This window comes from Peromyscus leucopus, chromosome 17 (genome assembly GCF_004664715.2).
Source record: "Peromyscus leucopus breed LL Stock chromosome 17, UCI_PerLeu_2.1, whole genome shotgun sequence".
Classification (NCBI taxonomy): domain Eukaryota; kingdom Metazoa; phylum Chordata; class Mammalia; order Rodentia; family Cricetidae; genus Peromyscus; species Peromyscus leucopus.
In genome coordinates this window covers 461,387-483,554 of record NC_051077.1, presented here as the reverse complement: position 1 = coordinate 483,554, position 22,168 = coordinate 461,387, and the positions used below count along the sequence as shown (strand labels likewise).

The 22,168-nt window shown below is 47.3% G+C and overlaps 1 protein-coding gene across 2 annotated transcripts in view; it reads right to left on the bottom strand.

The window, feature by feature from the left end:
* The window catches only part of Myo16 (myosin XVI), a 485,099-nt gene that overhangs the window by 75,390 nt on the left and 387,541 nt on the right, over positions 1-22,168 (bottom strand). For both annotated transcript variants that reach the window (XM_028872308.2, XM_028872305.2), the window contains exons 28-29: positions 22,016-22,118; positions 2,826-2,922 (exon numbers count right to left, since the gene is read on the bottom strand). In XM_028872308.2, the coding sequence (XP_028728141.1) occupies positions 2,826-2,922; positions 22,016-22,118 (200 nt within the window). The remainder of the gene's footprint in view (positions 1-2,825; positions 2,923-22,015; positions 22,119-22,168) is intronic.

Below are 22,168 nucleotides of genomic sequence, written 5' to 3'. Positions count from 1 at the left end.
TCAAGTATTTACTAATAGTAAGAAAAACATGAAATAAAAAATGGAAATGTCTCCAGCTTACATAAATTTTGAGTGAATTTAATATCAATTCTAAGAGATGAAAAAACAAAAACCAGTAACTAATGCTCACTTTCAAAAGCCTGTACTTTCTAAAGTGCCTTTTTTTGGTGTCCATTATTTCATTTATTCAAAATGAAATTATAGTTTTTCTCTTAATGCTATTTCAAGGCTTTTCTCCACTGTTACCTTCAGAAAGTCCCCATCCCCCTCAGGTTGGGTACAGAAGCAACTGAGTTTGCAAGGCTAGCTAGAGGGGAAATGTCAGGTGGGCGTCGTGTGGAAGAGGGCCACGGATTCCTCTAATTATATTTAAGGACACTTCCCAGGAGCACCGGTGCCGTGCTCTGTTCACACGCAGCATGGTGTTAAATGGGGCTCTTCCTGACCCAGATTCAGCTGTGGCTGGGAGCCAAGTTTGGATTCAGTCAGTGTGGGGTGGTGCTGAGGCTGCATTTCTAACCAGCCTCCAGGTGAGGCCGGGGTGCAGGTGCCACCTGGAGTGGGCCAGGGGAAGAAGGTTCCAAGTAGTCCCAGCCGCTACCTCCCCTGCATGGATGCAGGACAGAGTCACAGGGGCCCATTTGTCATAGCCAGAGAGAAGGGGATGATGCAGAACCACGAGCTGAGGACTGCTGCTTCCTCAGCCAACACTATTACTGCACCAGGCTGGAAAAAACACCAACAGGAGACTAGCTGAGAGCTTGCTGCGTGTCTGCCAAAACCGGGTGAACACAGCAGGCTGTAGGGTCCCAAAGCCACAGCTGCGACCAATGGGACATGCCACACCTATGGAGGCATCTGCCCGTCTCTTTCTCCAGGGCAGGGTAGTTTTCAAAGAAGAGATGTCTGCTGAGAGAAGGTGACCGGGGTCTGTGAGTCGGTGACAAGGGGCTGGCCACAGCGCTGCTGCCGGTGAGTGCAGGGACTCAGAGTGATGCTTCTGGAGTGTAAAGAGCACTTTGACTCTGTCCCAGCCAGGGGACCAGTGCAGGGTCACTATCCGCCTACTGCAGTCCTTGCCGCCACCTTCCCCCAATGCCGTCCTCCTCCTCTTGCTTCTCCCTTCCGTGTTCCTCCCTTCCTCTTCCTCCTTCCCTCTCTTGACCTTGCATAACCCAGAGGCATCTGAGAGACAGAGACCAGGACCATACTGTCCCTCTCGAGGGCTCTTCTGTAAGGAGGGGCCTGAAGTGCCCAAAAGGGATGCTTGGACTTGATGCTCTGGTTTGGAACAAGGCTCTGAACTTGGGCCAAAACTTAGACTGGGTGTGTTCAGTTCTGCACATGGTAGGATTTTTATCATCAGACACTGAGGGGACCCAGCGGAGATTTCTCACCAGGCCACAGCCAAACGAGACCCACATAGGAAGTAGAGAACAAGATGGAGGGCGCTCACAGCACTTTTCTAGCATGCTTCCCATTTGAAAAAATTTCAGACACACACCAGACCTGTGTTCCTTATGTCACACTGAAATGTGGTATACGGATTAATTTATTCTTGTAGTACTCTTCTACAGTGAATTAAACCACCCAGAAGAAAACTGTTTGAAGGGGCTGAAAGGTAGCTCAGTGGGTAAAGCGGTCACTGGAAAAGCGTGCAGATCTGAGTTTAGACACCAGACCTTCGTGTGGAAAAGCATGCAGACCTGAGTTTAGACACCAGACCTTCGTGTGGAAAAGCATGCAGACCTGAGTTTAGACACCAGACCTTCGTGTGGAAAAGCATGCAGACCTGAGTTTAGACACCAGACCTTCGTGTGGGAAAGCTGGTATTTCTATGACCCAGCACTGGAGGTCAGAGGTCTGGGGACCCGTGTACACGGGTGGATCCTGGGGGCTCCTGGTCAGCCATCTAAGCTAACTGGATGAGTCCCGGCTTTAGTGAGAGACCCTGCTTCAAAAACTAGATTTGACCTCTGACCTCCATGCCTGCCCAAGAGAAATATCACACACACACACACACACACACACACACACACACACACACACCCGTACACACACACGTGCACAAGTGTGGACGAGCCTGAATGCATCCCCAGCCCCCATTTTTTTTAATGTACTGAGTATATCCATTTTATATGAGGAATGGCTGTTTTGTAAAAATGCACATTTTTAGTAGTCATTTAGATTTGGATAGAAAACAAATTCAAAGTGAAATCTATCCCGAAATTATAATGAAATGGGTGCCCACAGCCATAAAAGAAATCCCACCAAATATTATCATCACTCCCTGAAGGAAATAGAGTCAACGGTTTTCTAAGTCCTAAGGAGAGTTACGGGACATGCTGGTTGGGCAATTAGCTGGTCCCAGCTTTTGGAACCCAGCACAGCTGAGACCTGCATCACAGCTGCCACCAGGAGTGGGGGTGGGAGGGTTCCCATTGCACATTTCCAGGCACAACCTCACAGTGTCCTGTGCTTCCCAAAGAGACCGGAATAGCTGGCAATCTGCAAGGTGCAGAAATGGTAAGATGTGTTTATTCCCTCCCCCAAATGGGGACTAAGTTGAAGACTTGACACAGTTTCATATAGAATATAACCAATGAAACAGGAAAGGTCTACAAATGCTGATACGGGAACTGGGATCAAGGAAACTAAGAAATAAAGCATCATCAGTATCCCATGAGTCAGCTGTCTGGATGGAGCTTCCCCAGGGGTTTGGGAGGCCCACTGTGATGCTGAGCCTGTTGACATGTAAACTCAGAGGTGCACTGTGTGGTTGGGAAATTCACATCATAGAGGCATGAGGGCCTGGGAGCGCTCACCTTTCTGGCAAGTTATAATCTTCCTCTGCATCTGAAGCCACAGGTCGCTGAGCTGGTCCACATGCCAGTACTTCAGGAATACTTTGTGGACTCCCATCTACAACATGAACAGAACCGTAAGGTCACATTTCACAGCGAGATGTCAGAGGGATGGTAGGAAAATGGTCAGGCAGGAGTTTTTGTTTTGTTTTGTTTTTTTTTTTTTTTTTAGGGCAGAGGACTGAAAACTACAAAGAACAAAATTAGCCAAGGTATTCATTTCTTAATTTATTTCATTAAAATTTAAAGCAGTTTGTTCTAGAACATGCATTGGCTGTGTGTATATCCTCAACGGTCAGCGTGTGAGGGCAGCTCTAGGCTGCTGTCACGGTGGCGGCATGGTGGAGTTGGTCTCAACGCTGTGTAAAGAGAGCGCTGCCCTCCGTGAACCCTCCCAGGCCAGGACCCCTCACCTCTCAAGGGTGGCTTTCATCTCATACTCTTCCTGCTCTCAGAACTTGATACGGCACAAAAGAACCCAACCCCACAAAGAGGCCAAGACCAAACAAACATGGTGTCTCTGTTGCCCCACCTCGGCACTGTGGATCACTATGCAGGAAGCATTTACGTTTCTCTCATTACTGTGGTAGTCTGAACGTAACTGGCCCCCGTAATCTCATAGAGAACGGCACTATTGGGAGGTGTGGCTTTGTTGGAGGAAGTGTGTCACTGTGGGGACAGGCTTTGGGGTCTCATACATGCTCAAGCCACACCTAGTGACTCAGACCACTTTCTGTTGCCTTTGGATCAAGATGTATAATTCTCAGCAACTTCTCCAGCATCGAGTCTGCCTGGGGGATGCCATAATCTCAGCCACTGTGCTCTCTGCCATGATGATAATGGACTAAACCTCTGCAACTGTAAGCCACCACTTCAGTTCAGTGTTTTCTTTTATGAGAGTCGCTGTGGTCATAGTGTCTCTTCACAGTGATAGAAACCCTCACTAAGACAGTTACTGAACTTCCACATGATAGAAAAACTCCGCAAAGTAATTTCTGAGCACCTGTTTTACAGCTGTTTCCACAAACAGTAGCTGTGCCGTGGATACGGCTCTTCACAATTTTGTTTTATAAAGGAATTTCAGCATGCCGTCAAGTCAGTTTCTATGGAGAGCACTAGAGGCATCTGTCTAAGCTTATCTAACAGCACCACTAGCAAAGACAGTGGCATGGACTACCATTGATAAAAACAGCTGTTCTGAGAACGTCTTAAAGCCAGAATGGCGAGCTATAGCCATTTAGAAGCTACGGAGATTTTAAAATGGTCTTTACTGTGGGTTACACTTCTTGTCTAAGAAGCTACAGAGTGGAGGCATGTGTGCGGGTGGCTGCTCACAAAGCCAGTGTTCAGAGGCGTCTAGAGAAGCGGATCCTAGATGATCCTGCTGTGTCCCAGCAGGAAGTGTAGAGGAAGCCTGGAGTATCATTCTGCTGTGTAGAGATCAAATACTGCTCCTGCAATTTTCACAATCAAGAGCTGGGCGCTTGAGACAGCCATCATTAACATAGGGAGACTGGCATGTGTGCTCCCAAGCATGAGTAGGGGACAGAAAAGTGACAGTGGCCCTCAGTCTACACCATACATCACAGCCCCACTAGAGGCTGGCATGTGTGTCCACACCTTAGGTATTGGCAGGGTTTACAGGTCACAGCTGTCTTCAGAATGCTTGCCCAGAGGAGTTTATGTGCCCTTCCCTGAGTAACACTCAACACACCGGTAGACTCCAGCTTCCCGTTGAAGTCTTCCCTAACTGTGGCCCATTGTCTGACTGGATGACAGTTTGTACAGAGTGTGACCCTGAACTTATATCCTGCCAGCTTGGGTGAGCATGCAGGTCAGTGGAGAGAGCTCTCTGTTCCCTTCCCAACAGCTCTTGGATTAAGCAGTCATGCATCTTGTCTGGTTTTCTCTGAGCTGTTTGGAATCTGAGACAGTCACACAGGAAGGCTGCTTCTGAGCAGTGTCCATCTTTTTCCCTATTATACTGTAATTCTCCTTCCCTCACCATGCTCCATAATCCATGGTCTGTCTAGGCTTCTAACTGCTGACTTATTTGGTAGTGGGTAGGAAGAACAGTTGGCCCAGTCTCTGAGCACTGCAGAACAAATCTGTGAGATGGACTTGTTGAAGGAGGAAGCCTCTTTGCTCTACATCCTAGTCTGTGGGACTCAACTCATGGTGAGAAACTGAACCCCAAGCAAGACAGGAACCCTCCAAACAATAGAGAGTGGAAGGAGCTTAAAACCGCAGAGAGGTCTGGCGCAGGGGAGCAGAGCACGTGGAGAAGATCAGGGAAAGAAAGAGCAGGGGACAGACAGTTCTAGCTCTGCAGCCTGGCTGTGACAGGATCTTGGGCAGGAGGCAGCTAGAGAGGAAGCAGCTTCTTAAAGTGACATTTCCAGAAGCCATTCAAAACTCTAGAGGCGGTTTATCGGGAGCATTGTGCTGGGTTTTGGGGAAATAAGGATGGTGATCCTTGCTTGTCCTTGGGGAGCTGATTGTTTACTCGGGGATGTTAGCGGTGAGAAAACTCTGGTAACATGTTCTATCCAATGACTGTATTATACACAAGGAACACAAGGATCCAGAGGTGTGATCAAGATATGACAGGGAGGATTCCCAGTTTCTTTTCCTAGGGCATCTTGAAGGGTCGGGGAAGATGACCTGAAAGGCCCTCAGATGTATAGCTGTGTGACAGAGGAGGAGGAGGAGGAGGAGGAGGAGGAGGAGGAGGAGGAGGAGTACCTCATGGAGCTGGTACCACACCACAAAGGGCATGTCAGCCAAAACCTGTGTGTGTGTGTGTGTGTGTGTGTGTGTGTGTGTGTGTGTGTGTGTGTGTACAATCTGGCTAGGCTGGAAGGTTAGAGACTAAGTCTAAATTTCACAAAGTAATTTTGGAACTTTGGACTGAATTTTATGAAGTTCATTTAAAAATGTTTAGACACTGGATTGTCCTGATGAGTTTCAGGAGTATGTAGGTGAGCAAGCAATGTGGATCCATGGACCATTTGGGCTTGGAAAGGTTCTGCATTTGCTGCTGGTCTGTTGGCCAACCTTCAACACCCTTCACAACTGATGTCAGTGCTCGTCTCCACAGTCAGATTAAAAATTGGCCTCTCCACTTTCAGTGGGGCTTTGGTGCCGTTCATTTCAGTCCTCAGGGATGACCAATTCTTCATTCTTTTATTAAGGGACACCACAGCTACACCTCTTGAAGAACAGAGATTCACATTCTTGAAGTATGAAGCATTAGAGATGTGAATAAGGACCAACTCAGATTAAAAAGAAAAGAAAACAGAGGGAGAATTATAAAGTTTTTGTATAAGGTGGTTTACAAAGGCAAGAGAGAATATGCTCTGGCCTGTAAACAAGTCCTAAGAGACACCGAGAACTTAAATCAGGCCCTGATGTCTTTCAGCAAGCCAGCTGAAATGATGGAGTTCAGTAGTTGATAGAATGAATGACAGAGGGAGCAGAGTGAGAAAGACAAGCAGACTGAAGATGGTCCACAGGGGAGCAGCCACGGGATGGGGAAAAGACTGAAGATGGTCCACAGTGCTGCAGCCACGGGATAGAGAGCAAGTACTCACCTGCCCTGCTTTCCACCCTGAAGAAAAAGGAAGTAAGACCTCACAACAGGGGATTTCCAAGGAACAGCTTTGAGATCACATAACAATGCTAGACGAATACAGAACTACAGAAGTGCGTTTTCCTCACTACTCTAGAGATGTAGTGATGCTGAAGATGGGTCGTGGAGATGAGGACAGCAGGGTCTAGGGGGGATCTGCATGCCCAGTTAGAGTGGATGTAGGAAAACAGAGTTCTTTCTGGAGCCTTGGGCTGGGATGATAACAAGGAGGAAGCAACAGGGACCCTGATGCTGGGCTGTGAGGAGGGAAGGAAGAATGCTGGGTAGGCAGACACTTGCAGGGATAGGATTAGAACTGTGGCCACGCTTCCAGAGTTCTAGGTCAGTGTTTGGCAGAGCTTTGCCTCTATGAAGTCTGAACTCACATATAAATAGCTCGTAAAGATGAGGATCAGATCTCTGTGAAATGGTTGAGTTCTTACTTTCGTTGTGTTAGACAGTTTTGAAAAATCCCTCATTCAAATATTGGGACATAGTCTACAGATTTCCAGCAAACAGAGGCCTTTGCAATATCCTGTTAAGTGCAAGGCATAGTCTACAGGTACCCAAAGATGGTGGACCTGACATTATTTTGTGCTATATAATTTGTTTGTGAATTAGGACTATTTGGAGATGTTCTCTGGAAGCTTCAGTATTTGTATGATTTCCATGGCCTCTTTGGGTTTTCATTTGAAAAAAAAATCAACAATGTATAAAATTGTCTGTCCACAAGGAACAGCATACAACACTATGGGCACCACAGGATGTTTGGCATGTAATATTTAAACCAGAAAGAACATTCTTGTTTTCCCACGTGTTTATAATTTCTGTGTACTATGGACCCTCAAACTCTCTCTCTCTCTTTTTTCCCTAATCTAACACAATTACTGTGTACAGTCACTCTACTGTGTAATGGAATACTTGTTCTCATTTCTACTACTTATTTTGGTCTGTCTTCAAAAGATGCTACATTTGCACCAAGTGCTTCTTCTCCAGCAAATGAATGGAATTAGCAGGTTGTTGGCATTTTAGAGTTCTTCCTGATTTAGTCTCTTGCTTTCCATGATGTCTGGGATTAACAAGGACAGAAGCCTAAGAGCCCTCAGGAAGGAAACTTAGATACATTGAATCTGGAAAGCCAGGTATGTACATGGCCAGTACCAGCTAATGCCACTGACTGGGGAAACACTTCTGGCCCAGACTGCCATTGCTGTCCTAGCAAATGGCTGCAGAGGTGTGCGGTACTGAATCTCAAGTCAAGACTCAACAGATGTCAGTCCAGGGACTCAGCTCACTACTACGAGTGGTCTGGTCACACTCTCTCCTGCAAGGCTGTTTCTCACTAACTAGACACCAGGAGAGCTCAGAGGCCCGTTTGTACACTTTAGAGGCACAGTGCTCTAGCTGGGGACTAAAACTCTCATGTCACTCTGACCCATGTAAGAGCAAGCCATCTGTGGATCACACCAGCAGGATGTTCCTCAGGAAAACATTAGGATATTTTTGCTTTGAAGTGTCAGATTTTAAAGAATTAAAACAAGATTGTCATTGATGACTTCCAAAGCTCCAATTATTGTTCCAGTTCTTGGGGTACTTTTTCAGAAGTGTGGGCTGCGGAGGCAGACACGCACAGGAACAGCGGTTGGTAGGGTGTAGGTGGCATGGGGGCTGGATTAATACGGAGGTAACAAGGAATCCTGTGAAACTCTCCCTGTTCCTTGAGGGAAATTTTTAGAAGTACTGTGTGTTTTTGGCAGTACCTTTGAAATGGATCTTACAACAGAAAAATATGTAACTATTATCTCTGGATAATTTGCGTGAGTCAGACTTCCCCCTGCCTTATAAAAATGAGGGAAGATGCACTTGGAGCCGACCTTACATATAGGAAGCTGTATCACTCCCCATGTGTCCACGCATCCCCATGAACATGAACGAGACAAATCCATTATCTGAATCCCAAGTGTGGGCTCATTTAGTCCATTCACGTCTTACATCCAATAACACAGTGAGTAAGTAACTGCCCCTCCTGTGGGTAAGCTAAAGAAGGATGCTAGGGTCCTGTGTCTCTACTTGAGCACGAAAAAAGATTGTACCCATTAAAGGATGCGTGAAGGGTTCTGGTGATACATAGGCAATATGGAAAAATGGTTTGGAAATGACGCTATGAAGGAAACGTGCCTCCAGAGGAGATGAATAGAGCCACTGTACATATAGCAAAAGAGGGGTCACCTGTGAAGCATGCAGGTCCAGCCTGTAGGCCTTGTCTAGCTGAACCTCCATCTCACATGGAGAGGAAGAGATAGATGATGGACAGAGCGGGTGGCTTTCTGGGCTCCAGAAGGATCTGGAGGTTTACATCACATTGAACGACTGTCTGAAGTTGCAGTACGCTTATTCATCCCTCGGGCAGCTTGAAATGTGGGTTCTAGTTCAGCAGGTTGGGACAGGGCCTGTGACTTCATGTCTCCCTCAGCTAGAGGCTGCCATGATGTCTGTCGGTCTGCTGGCTGCATGCTACATGCTGTGTAGTCAGATTCTAGTCACTCTGGAAGGTTTCCTTCCGCCACAGGCTCCGTGGCCACATCTTCTGCCTGCCGCCTCCATTTCAGTGTTGACCCCAGGTTCCACCTGACATTCTGCACCCCCAGAGTCCTCCAGTCTAGTCCCCACATGTCTACATTCTTTGATGAGTTCTTTACCCTGAAGTTTCCATCACGGATGACTCACACATCTACAGGTTGCTGAGGGGACCTGTTGCCCAAGCATACACTGAATTCCACGTTTCTAGAGGGGACTCTCCTACACTTTGCTCTTCTGCGAATGAATTCCTCTCCTATATTCACACCTCAGTGAGTGTGAGGGCCTTGTTCACTGGGTGTCCTGAAGTGCCTCAATCCCAAGATATGTACAAACGTCATTTCTCCCACACAGTTTTCATCTATCCACGCACACTGTTTCTTTTCTGGGATAGCAGACATCATCAACAACTTAGCTTTGAAGACAGAAGCACAGGTGTATCTAAGTTTGTTTACAGCTTTCCTTTAGGAAATGGATAATAGTCAACAACCTCAATTATTTAAAAAGAAATAGTTCATATAAATAAGTCTTAACTATTTAAAATATGCTTAAACTGTGTATTTTGTTTTATAAAATGTGTGTAACATGGTTCAAAAACAAAAGACAACACATCTCACCCTCCCAGGGCCACTTTTTCTGGGACAGTCCTTCACCTGACTTGGTCTCCATTCTCTGCCTGCTCCTGGAGTCATCTTAAATATTGGCTTTGATACATTCATCTTGCTAAAACCTTGGTTGTTCCATGTAGGCTACAAGCCAGCGTGCAAACTCTTGGATTTTGCATTCAGAGCCCTCTGTGGCATGATTACTTGTCTCTGAGTGTGAGCCCCTTTCCCTTCTGTGAAAGAAAGACTATATACTGTCATGTCAGCTTCCTACTCACTCTTCTGAAGCAGAAAACTGATGTGAGGAATCTTTATATACCAGCAGGGGCGGAGGCTTAGACACACAGCCCTTACTGAATGATTCACTGTTCGTGTTAGTGTTGTGTTCAGTAATGTCTCTTTATTTCTATGTCTATAATTATTGGACTGGGCTATTTGTATATGTTGTATTTTAATGAGAAATATCTTATTGGAGATGAGTTTCTATGCTTCAAACAAAACACTTGATTTTCATTATTATTGATCAGAATCAACCTTTAAAATTTCAAATTTTCCTTGATCTAAACCCATATACTATTTTAGCAACTATACCATGTTTCATGACATTATAAAAATACAGTTGCATTAAACATAGCTATCTTCTTTCACTGGGATGTTAAGATTCCAGAAAATGTCCCGGTATCTTCTGAAGTCCACTCCCAATGTCAGTTTGCTCCTGGTTTAAACACATTGCTCCTCTGTGCTGATGCGAACAACATGATCTTTCTTCCCCACGTTCCCACGTTCCCACGTTTGTTCCCACGTCTGCAGAGGCCCCACTGGGCTTGTTTGTCTCCCTGCGGATCTGAGAATGTCACTGTGCTCCTGTAAAATGCTGTGCTATTTTTACTATGCAAAGCAACTTCTGTGCCTACCAGGTCAGCTCCTCCCAGCAGGAGTACCCTCCAAAGTCTGTCACCGTCACCTTCACCATGTGCCAGCTCTCCTGGCTCTCTCCAGACCCTACAATGTCCTGGTACGGTGAACAGTCCATTGCCCCCATGGCAGCTCTTTGGGTTCTTTTTTCCTCATAGCACAAAGGTGCTTTGCTCGTACATTTCCCCTGACTGTCCAACACAGACTTCTCCACCACTCTCCACCCATGTACCCTACACACACATGCAGGCATGCACTTCTCATGACCACTCTCGACCTGTGTACCCTACACACACATGTAGGCATGCACTTCTCTTGACCACTCTCCACCTGTGTACCCTACACACACATGCAGGCAGGCATGCACTTCTCACGACCACTCTCCACCTGTGTACCCTACACACACGTGCAGGCATGCACTTCTCATGACCACTCTTCACCTGTGTACCCTACACACACATGCAGGCAGGCATGCACTTCTCATGACCACTCTCCACCTGTGTACCCTACACACACGTGCAGGCATGCACTTCTCATGACCACTCTTCACCTGTGTACCCTACACACACATGCAGGCATGCATGCACTTCTCACGACCACTCTTCACCCGTGTACCCTACACACACATGCAGGCAGGCATGCACTTCTCATGACCATTCTTCACCCGTGTACCCTACACACACATGCAGGCATGCATGCACTTCTCATGACCACTCTTCACCTGTGTACCCTACACACACATGCAGGCATGCACTTCTCATGACCACTCTCCACCTGTGTACCCTACACACACATGCAGGCATGCACTTCTCATGACCACTCTTCACCTGTGTACCCTACACACATATATGCAGGCAGGCATGCACTTCTCATGACCACTCTCCACCTGTGTACCCTACACACACATGCAGGCAGGCATTCACTTCTCACGACCACTCTTCACCTGTGTACCCCACACACACATGCAGGCATGCACTTCTCATGACCACTCTCCACCCGTGTACCCTACACACATATGCAGGCATGCATGTACTTCTCACAACTACTCTTCACCTGTGTACCCTACACACACATGCAGGCATGTACTTCTCACGACCACTTCTGAAACCACTCAGCAAGTAGAACATGGCCCATAATTTCCAGATGCTCAGACAAGTGACTACTGGTCTCAATTCCTTCTCTCCAGGCTGAATATGCACATTTTTCTTCCTTGATGCCTTGCTTGGCTCCTTGGAAGGACAGCCATTATTTTCATAATTTGCATAAACATAAATATATATTAATTATACTATGAAAAGCTCAACATGTTACATTTTCATGGTAGCTTTGAAAATCTACTAAACAGAAATGTTTTTATGTGCAGTCTGGTTCTGACTGTCTGAATGTACTTTTAAACATGCTCAAGGATAAATTTACACAAAATGCAAGTGCTCTTTGTTATAAATAGACTGCTTTTGAAGTTTCACTCCAACACAGAAAAGATAATCACAAATACACACATCTGATGGAGTACTGCATAGTGTGGTCTCTGAAGAAGATAGTTTGGCTTGAATTTCATGTAACTGTATGTTAGAAAAATTAATTACTCTCACCTACAATAGAGGGGTCTGCAGAGCAGGCAGTGATAAATTGAACTACTATTTTGAACCCACTAGTGGATGAGTCACTGTGTGATTCTATATATTATTTCATTATAGAAATCATATCAACATGGCCAAAAGTGCTCATAAAGATATTCCATTCCCGAAACATACATTGCCAAGAGCCAGGCATGACCGTGCCTCCAAAATGGCAGATGCCAGCACACCAGGTCCAGTGTTCATTTAGGGAGCACATTTAACCTTCCAAGCAAAGGCCTATATGACGTGGATAATGGCTCTCTCCCTTGAGGAAGGTGTGAGTCATGCTCAAATACAGCCATGACAGCCCCACAGTGAGACACCACTGCAGCCACAGGAGTCACCAGGCTGTGTGTGCATGCATGTGAGTGTGCCTATGTGTGCATGCACATGAGTGTGAGCCTGTGTGTGCATGCACATGAGTGTGAGCCTGTTCTCAGTTCTGCCACTGTTCACCGCAGCAGTCACGGGAGTTGCCAGGGTGTGTGTGTGCATGCATGTGAGTGTGAGCCTGTGTGTACATGCACATGAGTGTGAGCCTGTTCTCAGTTCTGCCATCGTTCACCACTGCAGCCACTGGAGTCACCAGGCTGTGTGTGCATGCATGTGAGTGTGAGCCTATGTGTGCATGTACATGAGTGTGAGCCTGTGTGTGCATGTACATGAGTGTGAGCCTGTGTGTGCATGCGCATGAGTGTGAGCCTGTGTGTGCATGCGCATGAGTGTGAGCCTGTGTGTACATGCACATGAGTGTGAGCCTGCTCTCAGTTCTGCCATCATTCACCACTGCAGCCACTGGAGTCACCAGGCTGTGGGTGCATGCATGTGAGTGTGAAGCTGTGTGTACACACATGTAAGTATGAGCCAGTGTGTACATACACTTGAGCGTGAGCCTGTTCTCAGTTCTGCCACTGTTCACCACAGCAGCCACGGGAGTTGCCAGGGTGTGTGTGTGCATGCATGTGAGTGTGAGCCTGTGTGTGCATGCACGTGAGTGTGAGCCTGTGTGTGCATGTATGTGAGTGTGAGCCTGTGTGTGCACACATATGAGCTTGAGCCTGTTCTCAGTTCCTGCCGTTGTTCCGTCACACTGGGCTTGGATGCTCTCTTCACTTCTAAACATAGGACTATCCTTGCCACTTCTTCCTGGCATCTGATTTGATACTGTTCACCACAATTTCAGAAATTCAAAACTACTTATATTGGTTTCTGATTTTCCCAAAACTTGTCAGGTGGCATGTTCATGTTGAATTTTTTTTTTTGAATTACCTCCTATTCACAGTCTCTGCCATCCTTTGGGGTGCCACTTGTGATTTTTGTTTAAGTAAATTTACACTTGTGAAGGGCCAGGTGTGTTCCACATCTGCACTGATACTCTGATCGTGGCGACTCTAATCTTGGCCTGTGACTTCAGAAGTGTGCATCCTGCAGGCCGTAGAAGGCAGCCTGTGCCCCGTTCCGCCTCCCCTGCCATCTCTGCCAACACTACTGCTCCTCTGCTGGCCCGCGGCAGACAGCAGCAGTGTGCTTACTGGCCTCCCAGGCCTGCTCTTGTTCCCATTAGAAGCCCCCGAAGGCCCAGGACAGACCACGTCACCAGCTTCCTCACAGCTTCTCAGGGGACAACGCCGAGGTTCCTTCCCTGCAGTTCGTGGTGGGTAACAAGTGCTCTGAAACACTTGTAGGAGAACAACTCAGGGGGGCTGGCGCTCAGGTGAAGACTGAGAACCCAGTGCCCTCCCCTGCCCTCTCAGCCGGCTTCAGCTGCCACACACCACTGCCAGTTCTGCCTGGCCACCTTCACTCCATGGGGTCAGCTCCCTTCCTCCCCTGGACCCCTGTCCTGCTCCATCTTGCACCTGGCTTCTTGTCACCCCTAAGAACTGAGTGGCCTGGGAACTGCACAGAAACTCTTTTCCGACTGCCACTGCCCCATCTCAACCCCGTCCCCTGGATCTGCCGACACAGTGTTCCTGCCTCTCTCCCACTGTGGATCCTACTCTGGTGTATGCTGCTCAGCTCTTGACCAGCTCATCCCTACAGGACTGTAAGCCAGCGCTACTTCCTAAAGGGCTCTCTAACTTCCTTTTCAGGGGTTAAAAAATTACGAATACATATTGTTTTATAACAAAATGTTGATTTCTACACATACCACGTTCACAGGTGTGTGAGTATTCAGCACACGAGAAAGGAGGGAATGAGATACGAACACACAAGGATTCCAGTTGGAATACTGTGATCAGAGATTCACTTACGTCTCTTGTGTTGACTTTTTTTTCAACACTGTTAATTCCAGAGAAAGAGGAGTAATAGAAAAAGTCACTTTATAGGCTATTTTCTGGCTCACAGTTACGGGTGATTTATGAAGTGCTCCTGGAGTGATAAAATAAAGGTTATAAACCATTAATTTATTGTGCTAATAAGATCTGAGGGTTCTAACACAACCGCCTTGTCTTAAAACACATTAGAAAAAAGCAGGGCAGTTAAAACTTTCACAGTGTCTTGACTCCTCCTTCCCCTATCTTCTCCCTACTGTACTATTTTAGATTAATGAAATAATAAATCCTTCATCCGGCTGATTTTATTTAATGTTATGGTAAATGCTCATCTTGCTGTTCTCAGCACGGCATGGTGGATCCTTTCAAATCACGGATTTCACAGATGCAGAATGAAATGTGGGCCGTTCTGTAGCAGCCACACTAAGAAGGGACGTGTATTTCATTAGGATTCAGGGTTTGTGTAAATGAGTGCAGCTCTCAGTCCTCATCAGAGAATTCCCTTTGTGCAGTGGGGGGCGGTTAACGTAGAAACTCACAACTGGTCAAAGTACAGAGAATCAGTGACCGTGGAGACCCAACCATAAATGGGATGTCTAGATGACACCCCTCCCCAGGGTGTAGGGACCATCATAGAAGAAGAAAGGGGAGATTGTAAGAGTCAGGCATCAGGAAGATGGGAGCCAGAATGTCTTCTGAGCAGGACAGGGACACTGTGCTCACAAACTCACAGCAGCTGAGGTTGCCAGGACAAGACCTGCAGAAGATCAAGCCAGCCAGGGCACAAGAACCCACCCCAGCTGAAAGCTACCGGCAGGCGGCGGCTCCTAGGGGTGGGGCAGTCTGTTTTCTTTAAGGTCAGAACAAACTGGAAATCAGTGGGCTATAAAAAGTAAAATAGAGGACATGGAGTTTGGACGGGGTGATGCCTTGGGAGCTGGGGGCCTCTGGGAGGAGTTAGCGGAGGAGTTGAGGTGAGTATGATCAAATACATTATATACACGTATGAAATTCTTAAAATATTAATACTATGTCAACATTTTAAAAATGATTTAAGGGTTTGGTTTCTGTGAGTGGATTTTATTATTTCTTTGAGTCTCTCAATGTCAGTCTCTCCCTTCTTTTACACACACACACACACACACACACACACACACCAGCTTCCCATCTCAACACACAGGTGAGGTGAGGCTGAGGATCCCATTATATGTCTTCCTTCCATCTGCATGATCTTGAGGAAGCTCCCAGGAGCACCCTGTGTCCACTGTGTCTCTCAGCTCCCGGATGACACACTATCTCTGAGGTTGGACACTCTAAAACCTGCTGCCTCTGGGGAAAACATCCCAGGACTTATTTCCAGGGCTGCAATGGATGTTCCCACCTTCCTCCCACCTAACCTGTCAGGAATCTGCACAAAACACCCCTCCTATGGGTCTGTCCGAGAGCCTCCTGAGAAGGAGCAAGGCCACCCCCAGACTGACCCCCCCGGCTCCCAGTGTCAGCTCTGTGTGCTTGGCATCCTGGGACACTCCAACATATCTGATTCTCCATCCACCATCCCTCCAGATGGCCGAGAAGTGAATATAGCATTCAAATAACCGCACAGAAGAAAGCTCCCTCCAGCCAGCTGATGCATATGAAACGTGTGAAAATTGGATTATAGCACTTATCTTTCCACTTAGAATTAGTTTCAGAGGTTTTTCACTTTACAGAAATGAAAGACCAAGTAAAATAAGAATATCCCAGAGGGGCCTAGTGTCTGCTGATGGGGCATCTGTCCAGAGGTGTGTAACTGGAGATGGGTTACATCAAAATTTTCCCACAGTAACTCTGAATGAAAAGTGAATATGTTGAGAGAAAAGACAAAAATCAACATTGTGGAGACAGTCATGAAGATTCTACTCAGGCCATTTCTGGCAACTTCCACTCCTCTTAGCAAAGACACTAGTACTCAAATTCTGTCTTGCAAATAAGGGTGCATCTCTGAGCTCTGAGTAGTTTCACACACACACACATACACACACACACACATACACACACATACACAGGAGTAATTTATCATTTTATGTGTATGTTTATGTCTGAGTGTATATATGCATGCATGCATGTATGTATGTATGTATGTATGTATGTGTATGTATGGTGCAACACACACGTGCAATGCCCATAGAAGCCAGAAGGGAGTGTCAGAGGCCCTGGAGCGGGAATTAAAGGAAATTGTGTGATGCCCGAAGTGGGTGCTAGGAGCCAAACTTGAGTCTTCTGCAAGAGCAGCAATAGTGTGTGTGTGTGTGTGTGTGTGTGTGTGTGTGTGTGTGTGCGCGCGCGCGCGCGCGCACATATTTGACTTTATTATTTATTTTATGTTTATAGCATGTTGCCTGCCTGTGTGTCTGCTGCCCCCAGGGATGAGAAGAAGGCATTGGATCATCTGAAAATGGAGTCAGGGATGGTTGTGAGCCACTGGGTGGGTGCGGGGAATTAAACCTGGGTCCTTTGGAAGAGCAGCAAGTGCTCTTAACTGCTGAGCCATCTCTCAGCCCAGCAGTTCTCTGTGGTTTTTAAACATGCTTTTCTGTGTTAAACATGAACAGGAAACCACCAACAAGAAGGTTCCCTCCCACTTTGTCCTGATTTTCTTCCCCTTTCTTTGAAATAAAGCCACATTATGTAAGGGCAGGGATTCTGAGTATTCAGAGGACAGCATTGTGGAGGAGTTTGCCAGAACCCGCACTTACCAGTTGACACCGTGAAAGAAAGCTAGAGTCCTTCTAATGCAGTAAGGGGAGAAATGTGTGAAAGACACAATGGGAACTACAGGTGGAAAACCAAACCCTCTGGAGGAAAACTCCGAGACCCACAGCTTTTACACAGATGCTCAAAATGATTTGGCCTAATGTATAATGGCCTATGCCTAAACTATACTTAGGTAACGTTTACACATTGTGCAGTCATTTTTCATCACAGACTGGATGGGTCAATACGTTTCTTATAAGCACAGACAGAGCACACCCCCACCTGTCCCTCCTCTAAGACAGCTTCCTGAACCATGTTGACCGGTCTTCTGTGTGATCCAATTTGACAGTTCACAATTCTTGTGTGTCTATGTAAAAAGTACTCGGAATGTATTGTTGATGGTTTCCTAGTCCCAGAAACGTGATTCTTGGTCCAGCTGCAAACCTTGGGTGACAGCAGGGTGCGACTGCAGGGAAAGCGGCCTGGGCAAGGAGGACTCCTTCAGAGCCAGCCTGCGATGGGCAGTGGTACTCGGTTCTCCCTCATTGGCTCAGTGAATTATAAGCACAGGAAAGACACCAGCTGCAAAGGGCAGACTGCTCACTGATACAGGGATATGGAAGTGCCTGAGATCAAAGCTCCGTAATTAAGCACAATCTGTCTCTTTCGAGTTCTGAACCCTGAATAAAATGACTCCAGACAGCTATCATGAAAGGCAGAGATGGAGCTAAGTGCTGAAGCAGGAACAAGGCTGAGACAGAATCCAGGTTGGCCTCAGCAGAGCTGCCTTCCAATGAGGCAAACTTGAGCCAGTCTGCTGATCTGGCAGTCCAGCTCTCGGGGCTCAGCGCCCTCACATCTACACTGTGGCTACTTTCCTCCTTTTCCATGGAGCTGTTATCAGGCTCAAGGTCAACAAAGTGGGGAAAGTGCTGAGTGGGTGCCTCCCCACATGCAGATGAGAGCAGTGACTATTGACCCCCAATTCCTCACATACTGACCCCAGCCCAGGGACACTCCCGGAACAAACCATGTGTTTGTCCCTTGCTACCTCTCCGTATGACCCCCCCCCCATCCTTCCTCACTCTAACATCCTCTACCTTTCTTCATTTTTATCTCAACAAACAAACCTAGCAGCTCCCGAAACTGGATGCCTCGAATTAGGAGGAGGCTCTGGTGCTCATGAGCTTCTGTAGCAAGCAAGAGGCGGGATCCGAATAGTTGGAGTCCCTCTCTGAGGACTCAAGACTGACCTAAGTTAAGGAGGACTGACAAAAACCACAAGATCCCCAAGACTCATTCCATTGATGATACAAGGATAAAGTTTTAGGGGCTGGAGAGAGGGCTCCGTGGTTAAAGGAACTGGGTACTACTGCAGAAGACATAGAAGTTTGTTTCCCATCATCCACGTCAGGTGACTGAAAACTGCCCATAGCTCCAGTCCTAGGGGCTCTGGTACCTTCTCCTGGCCTGTGCCGGCACCCAGAAAGAAGTGGCGCACGCTCTTAGACACACATTAAGAAGTGGTATCTCAGTACAGAGAGGTGAGCTCCTAGCTAACACTTTCCACAGGTTCGTAAGTCTCTTCTGCCTGCGAGTGTTCCTTTTAAAGACGTGGGAAGCAACCACTAACATAATGTGAACCAGTCAGGGGCCAATGCTGAGTGTAAGCTGCTTAACAAAACACACTGCGCTGTGGCGGTGTGGGAACCGTGCTCCAGGTGCCCGGAGCCGCCATGGCTGCCTTTGGCACTTCCGTCAAGCAGACCCTTGCGTAATTTTACTGAAGTTCTGAACTGATTCACAACCCAGAACAGAATCAAGGGCAGACCTTTTCGTCACAGCACATTTCAGACAAACACTTTGCTTTTGAAACAGAGGACTCTGAATCTCCATATCAGAGCACTTGAGTTTATATTGCAAATTGTTTTCTGTTTAACTTAAAAGTAAAATACAAGGCCGGGCGGTGGTGGCACACGCCTTTAATCCCAGCACTCGGGAGGCAGAGCCAGGTGGATCTCTGTGAGTTCGAGGCCAGCCTGGGCTACCAAGTGAGTTCCAGGAAAGGCGCAAAGCTACACAGAGAAACCCTGTCTTGAAAAAACCAAAAAAAAAAAAAAAAAAAAAAAAAAAGTAAAATGAGAGCAAGCATTATTTCTGTGAAGACAAAGATTCATCTCATAGCATGAAAGATCTAAATGGCCTCACCTTGACAAAGTCGAAGAAAACCAGTCTTCTCAAACTGAGAACACAGAACCCATGAGCAAATACACTTGGGGGGAAAGTCATACACACACCCCTGCCTGTCCCCCCCCCTTTGTATTTTTCCACTTCTTCCTGTGGGGAGAGAAGATCAGGAGGCCCTGGGGAGGTGGCTCAGCCGTTAAGAAAGGTTGCTGCTCTCACAGAGGATCTGGGTTTGGGCTCTAACACCCACAGGGTAGCTCCCATCTCTCTGTAGTTCTGGTCTCAGGAGATCCCGTGTCCGAATCCAGCATCTGCCAGCACCAGACGTGCACATGGTGCATGTACATGCAGGTACTCACAAATACACATCTAACAAAAATAAACACGTCTTTTTCTTTAAGTGAGGAGAAAAGAGACTTGTGTAAGGAAAACTCTCCTCTATTAAAATACATTTGATTTTTGTTTTAAGGTACCAGTGTATGTTTCAATTTAATACTATCCTCCACTACTGTCTCAAGTATCCTATCCAGGACACAGCTCTGGAAAGACTGGTGTCTGCCAGTGCACATCTATGCTCATCCCGGCCTCGTCCTGTGATGGACACCATCCTCTACGTTGGGATTCCTGCTTGATACTCACTTCCCAACTAGGAGAAGTATTTCAGATTGTCTTGGTGTCTCAACACACACACACACACACACACACACACACACACACACACACACACACACACCAGTGAGTGTTCTTTAGAGGAAAATTACACACCCTGAAACCTTTTACATCACGCTATTCTTAAACCACTACTCTACAATTACCTATTTAAAAATCCCAGCCATGATTAAGCGGAAATGACCTCAATTCCCTCCGATCTCGCTAAACCATATTCTCTGTGGAGCCCACGTCGATGTCTCAGGCTCCAGGACCGGGAGCTGACATCACTCTTGGTTAGTAATTCCTTCCTTTTAAAATCCAATCTCAGCACTGATGTGCAACCATGACAACCCAGTGTGAGTAAGCGTCCTCCCTCAGACTGTGACTTAAAGTCCAACTTCCATCAAGATGAAATAAGAAGGGAAGGAAGGGAGGAGACAAAGGGAGAGCCTGGCTGGTACAGAGGGTGAAATCGTGACTTCGCCGTGCCTGAGCCCTGTGCCCTTTGTTCTGGGTCATAGGCAAGTGTCCCCGTGACAGGCCAGCTTTTGCTCATGTCCCATGAAGGTTGTGCAGTTCTCAGACATATTCTGATATGTGGAGCCATCTGCTCGCTCCACGTTTGAACCAGTATTACCATGTTTCGTCCTGATCAATGATCATGCACTTCCATGCAAAGATAAGCAATCCACTTGTAAACCCGAAGGCTGTGGTTGTTTTCCAATAACATATGCCTCGCCGAAGTCCCCTCACCATCCTCTGTGCCACCTGGACCCCAGGGAGTGCGCAGTGCCCAGGATTTCATTCTCCTCCACTCAACCCCCTTCTTCCTAAAGCTAACCAAGGACGCTCCTGTTGCTATTTAAGGTTCTGTCCCGTCTCTAGTGGGGGACCCTGGGATGGCTTGCCTTAAGTCATTTCGTCCCTGTCCTGGCTTTGTGATAGCTGCCCTGGGTTCCTGAGCTCCAGTTCATGTGCAACACAGAAAACAGTGAGACGCTCTGAGACTCAAAGCTCGTCCACACGGGAATGCCCAGAGATGAGCGACCCCTTCACTGTGCGGCATGTGAGAAACAGAGCACAGAGAACCGAAGAAAGGGTCCATGAACAGCTTCTCTACCTCGCAAGCCCAAGTCTAACTCAAAGATCTTGGTTCACTCAACATTATTTCCTTACTCTCTGGGTTTTCTCAGTTCCGCTCCATAAGGGAAGTTTGGTTCTGGAGTCTGTCTCCTAAATGCTCAAGCGTGGAAGGCTTGGTTTCTAGCCCGCGGCTATGAAGAGGTGGTGGTCCACTGAAATCTGAGCCCTAGAGAGGGGAAGTTAGGTCAGTGGGGGTCTGCCTTTGAAGTAGATGACACTGGGGTCTCGGGGTCTCCCTCTCTTTTCTTCCTCTCCTCTCCTCTTCCTCCTGAATGTCATCAGGTGAACAGCTGTGCTCTCGCCTCCCTTTCTTTCTGTCTCCTTTTCCCGTCTCCTCCCTCCACGCCATGATCTGAACATCTCTGTTCATGTGTGTACCCTGTGGTGTGATGTTCAGTCTGCCACGGGCCCAAACACAATGGCACCAGTGGACCGTGAGCTGGAGCCATGAACTCAAGGAAACCTTTCCTCGAGATCCTTTGTGTACCTCGGGTACGCTGTCACAGAGCGGAGCCCATGACTAACATGGCTACAAAGTGTCCGTGAACAGGTAGGAGTCCAGCAAGGTGACCTGAGCTCAGTTACTTCTCTGCGTGGCTGGAAAAGCCGGCTGGCCTCTCCCGTGGCCTCCATGGTGCTAAAAACCCATAAATCATACAGAAGTGACATGTTTCCAGCAAACACACTGAGTGCTGGGCCTTGCCAAACATATCAAGGGAATCTGTTTTTGCCAGGGCGGCTGGTGGCTACTGCCATGACTCACGCCTTTCAAACCCTCGCCTTCCGTTTTCACAGTCTGTGGGCCACCGACCTGCCAGCCTTGTAATTGACACCGCTGGAGAACAAGCCGACATCTCTCCTCAGCAGGCTGACCCCTCTTCTCACCCAGGAGGACAGAAGCCAGTGGCTCGTATCTGTCAGGGAACAAGCACAAGAACGCACGGCCGTTAACAGATGGTCAGAC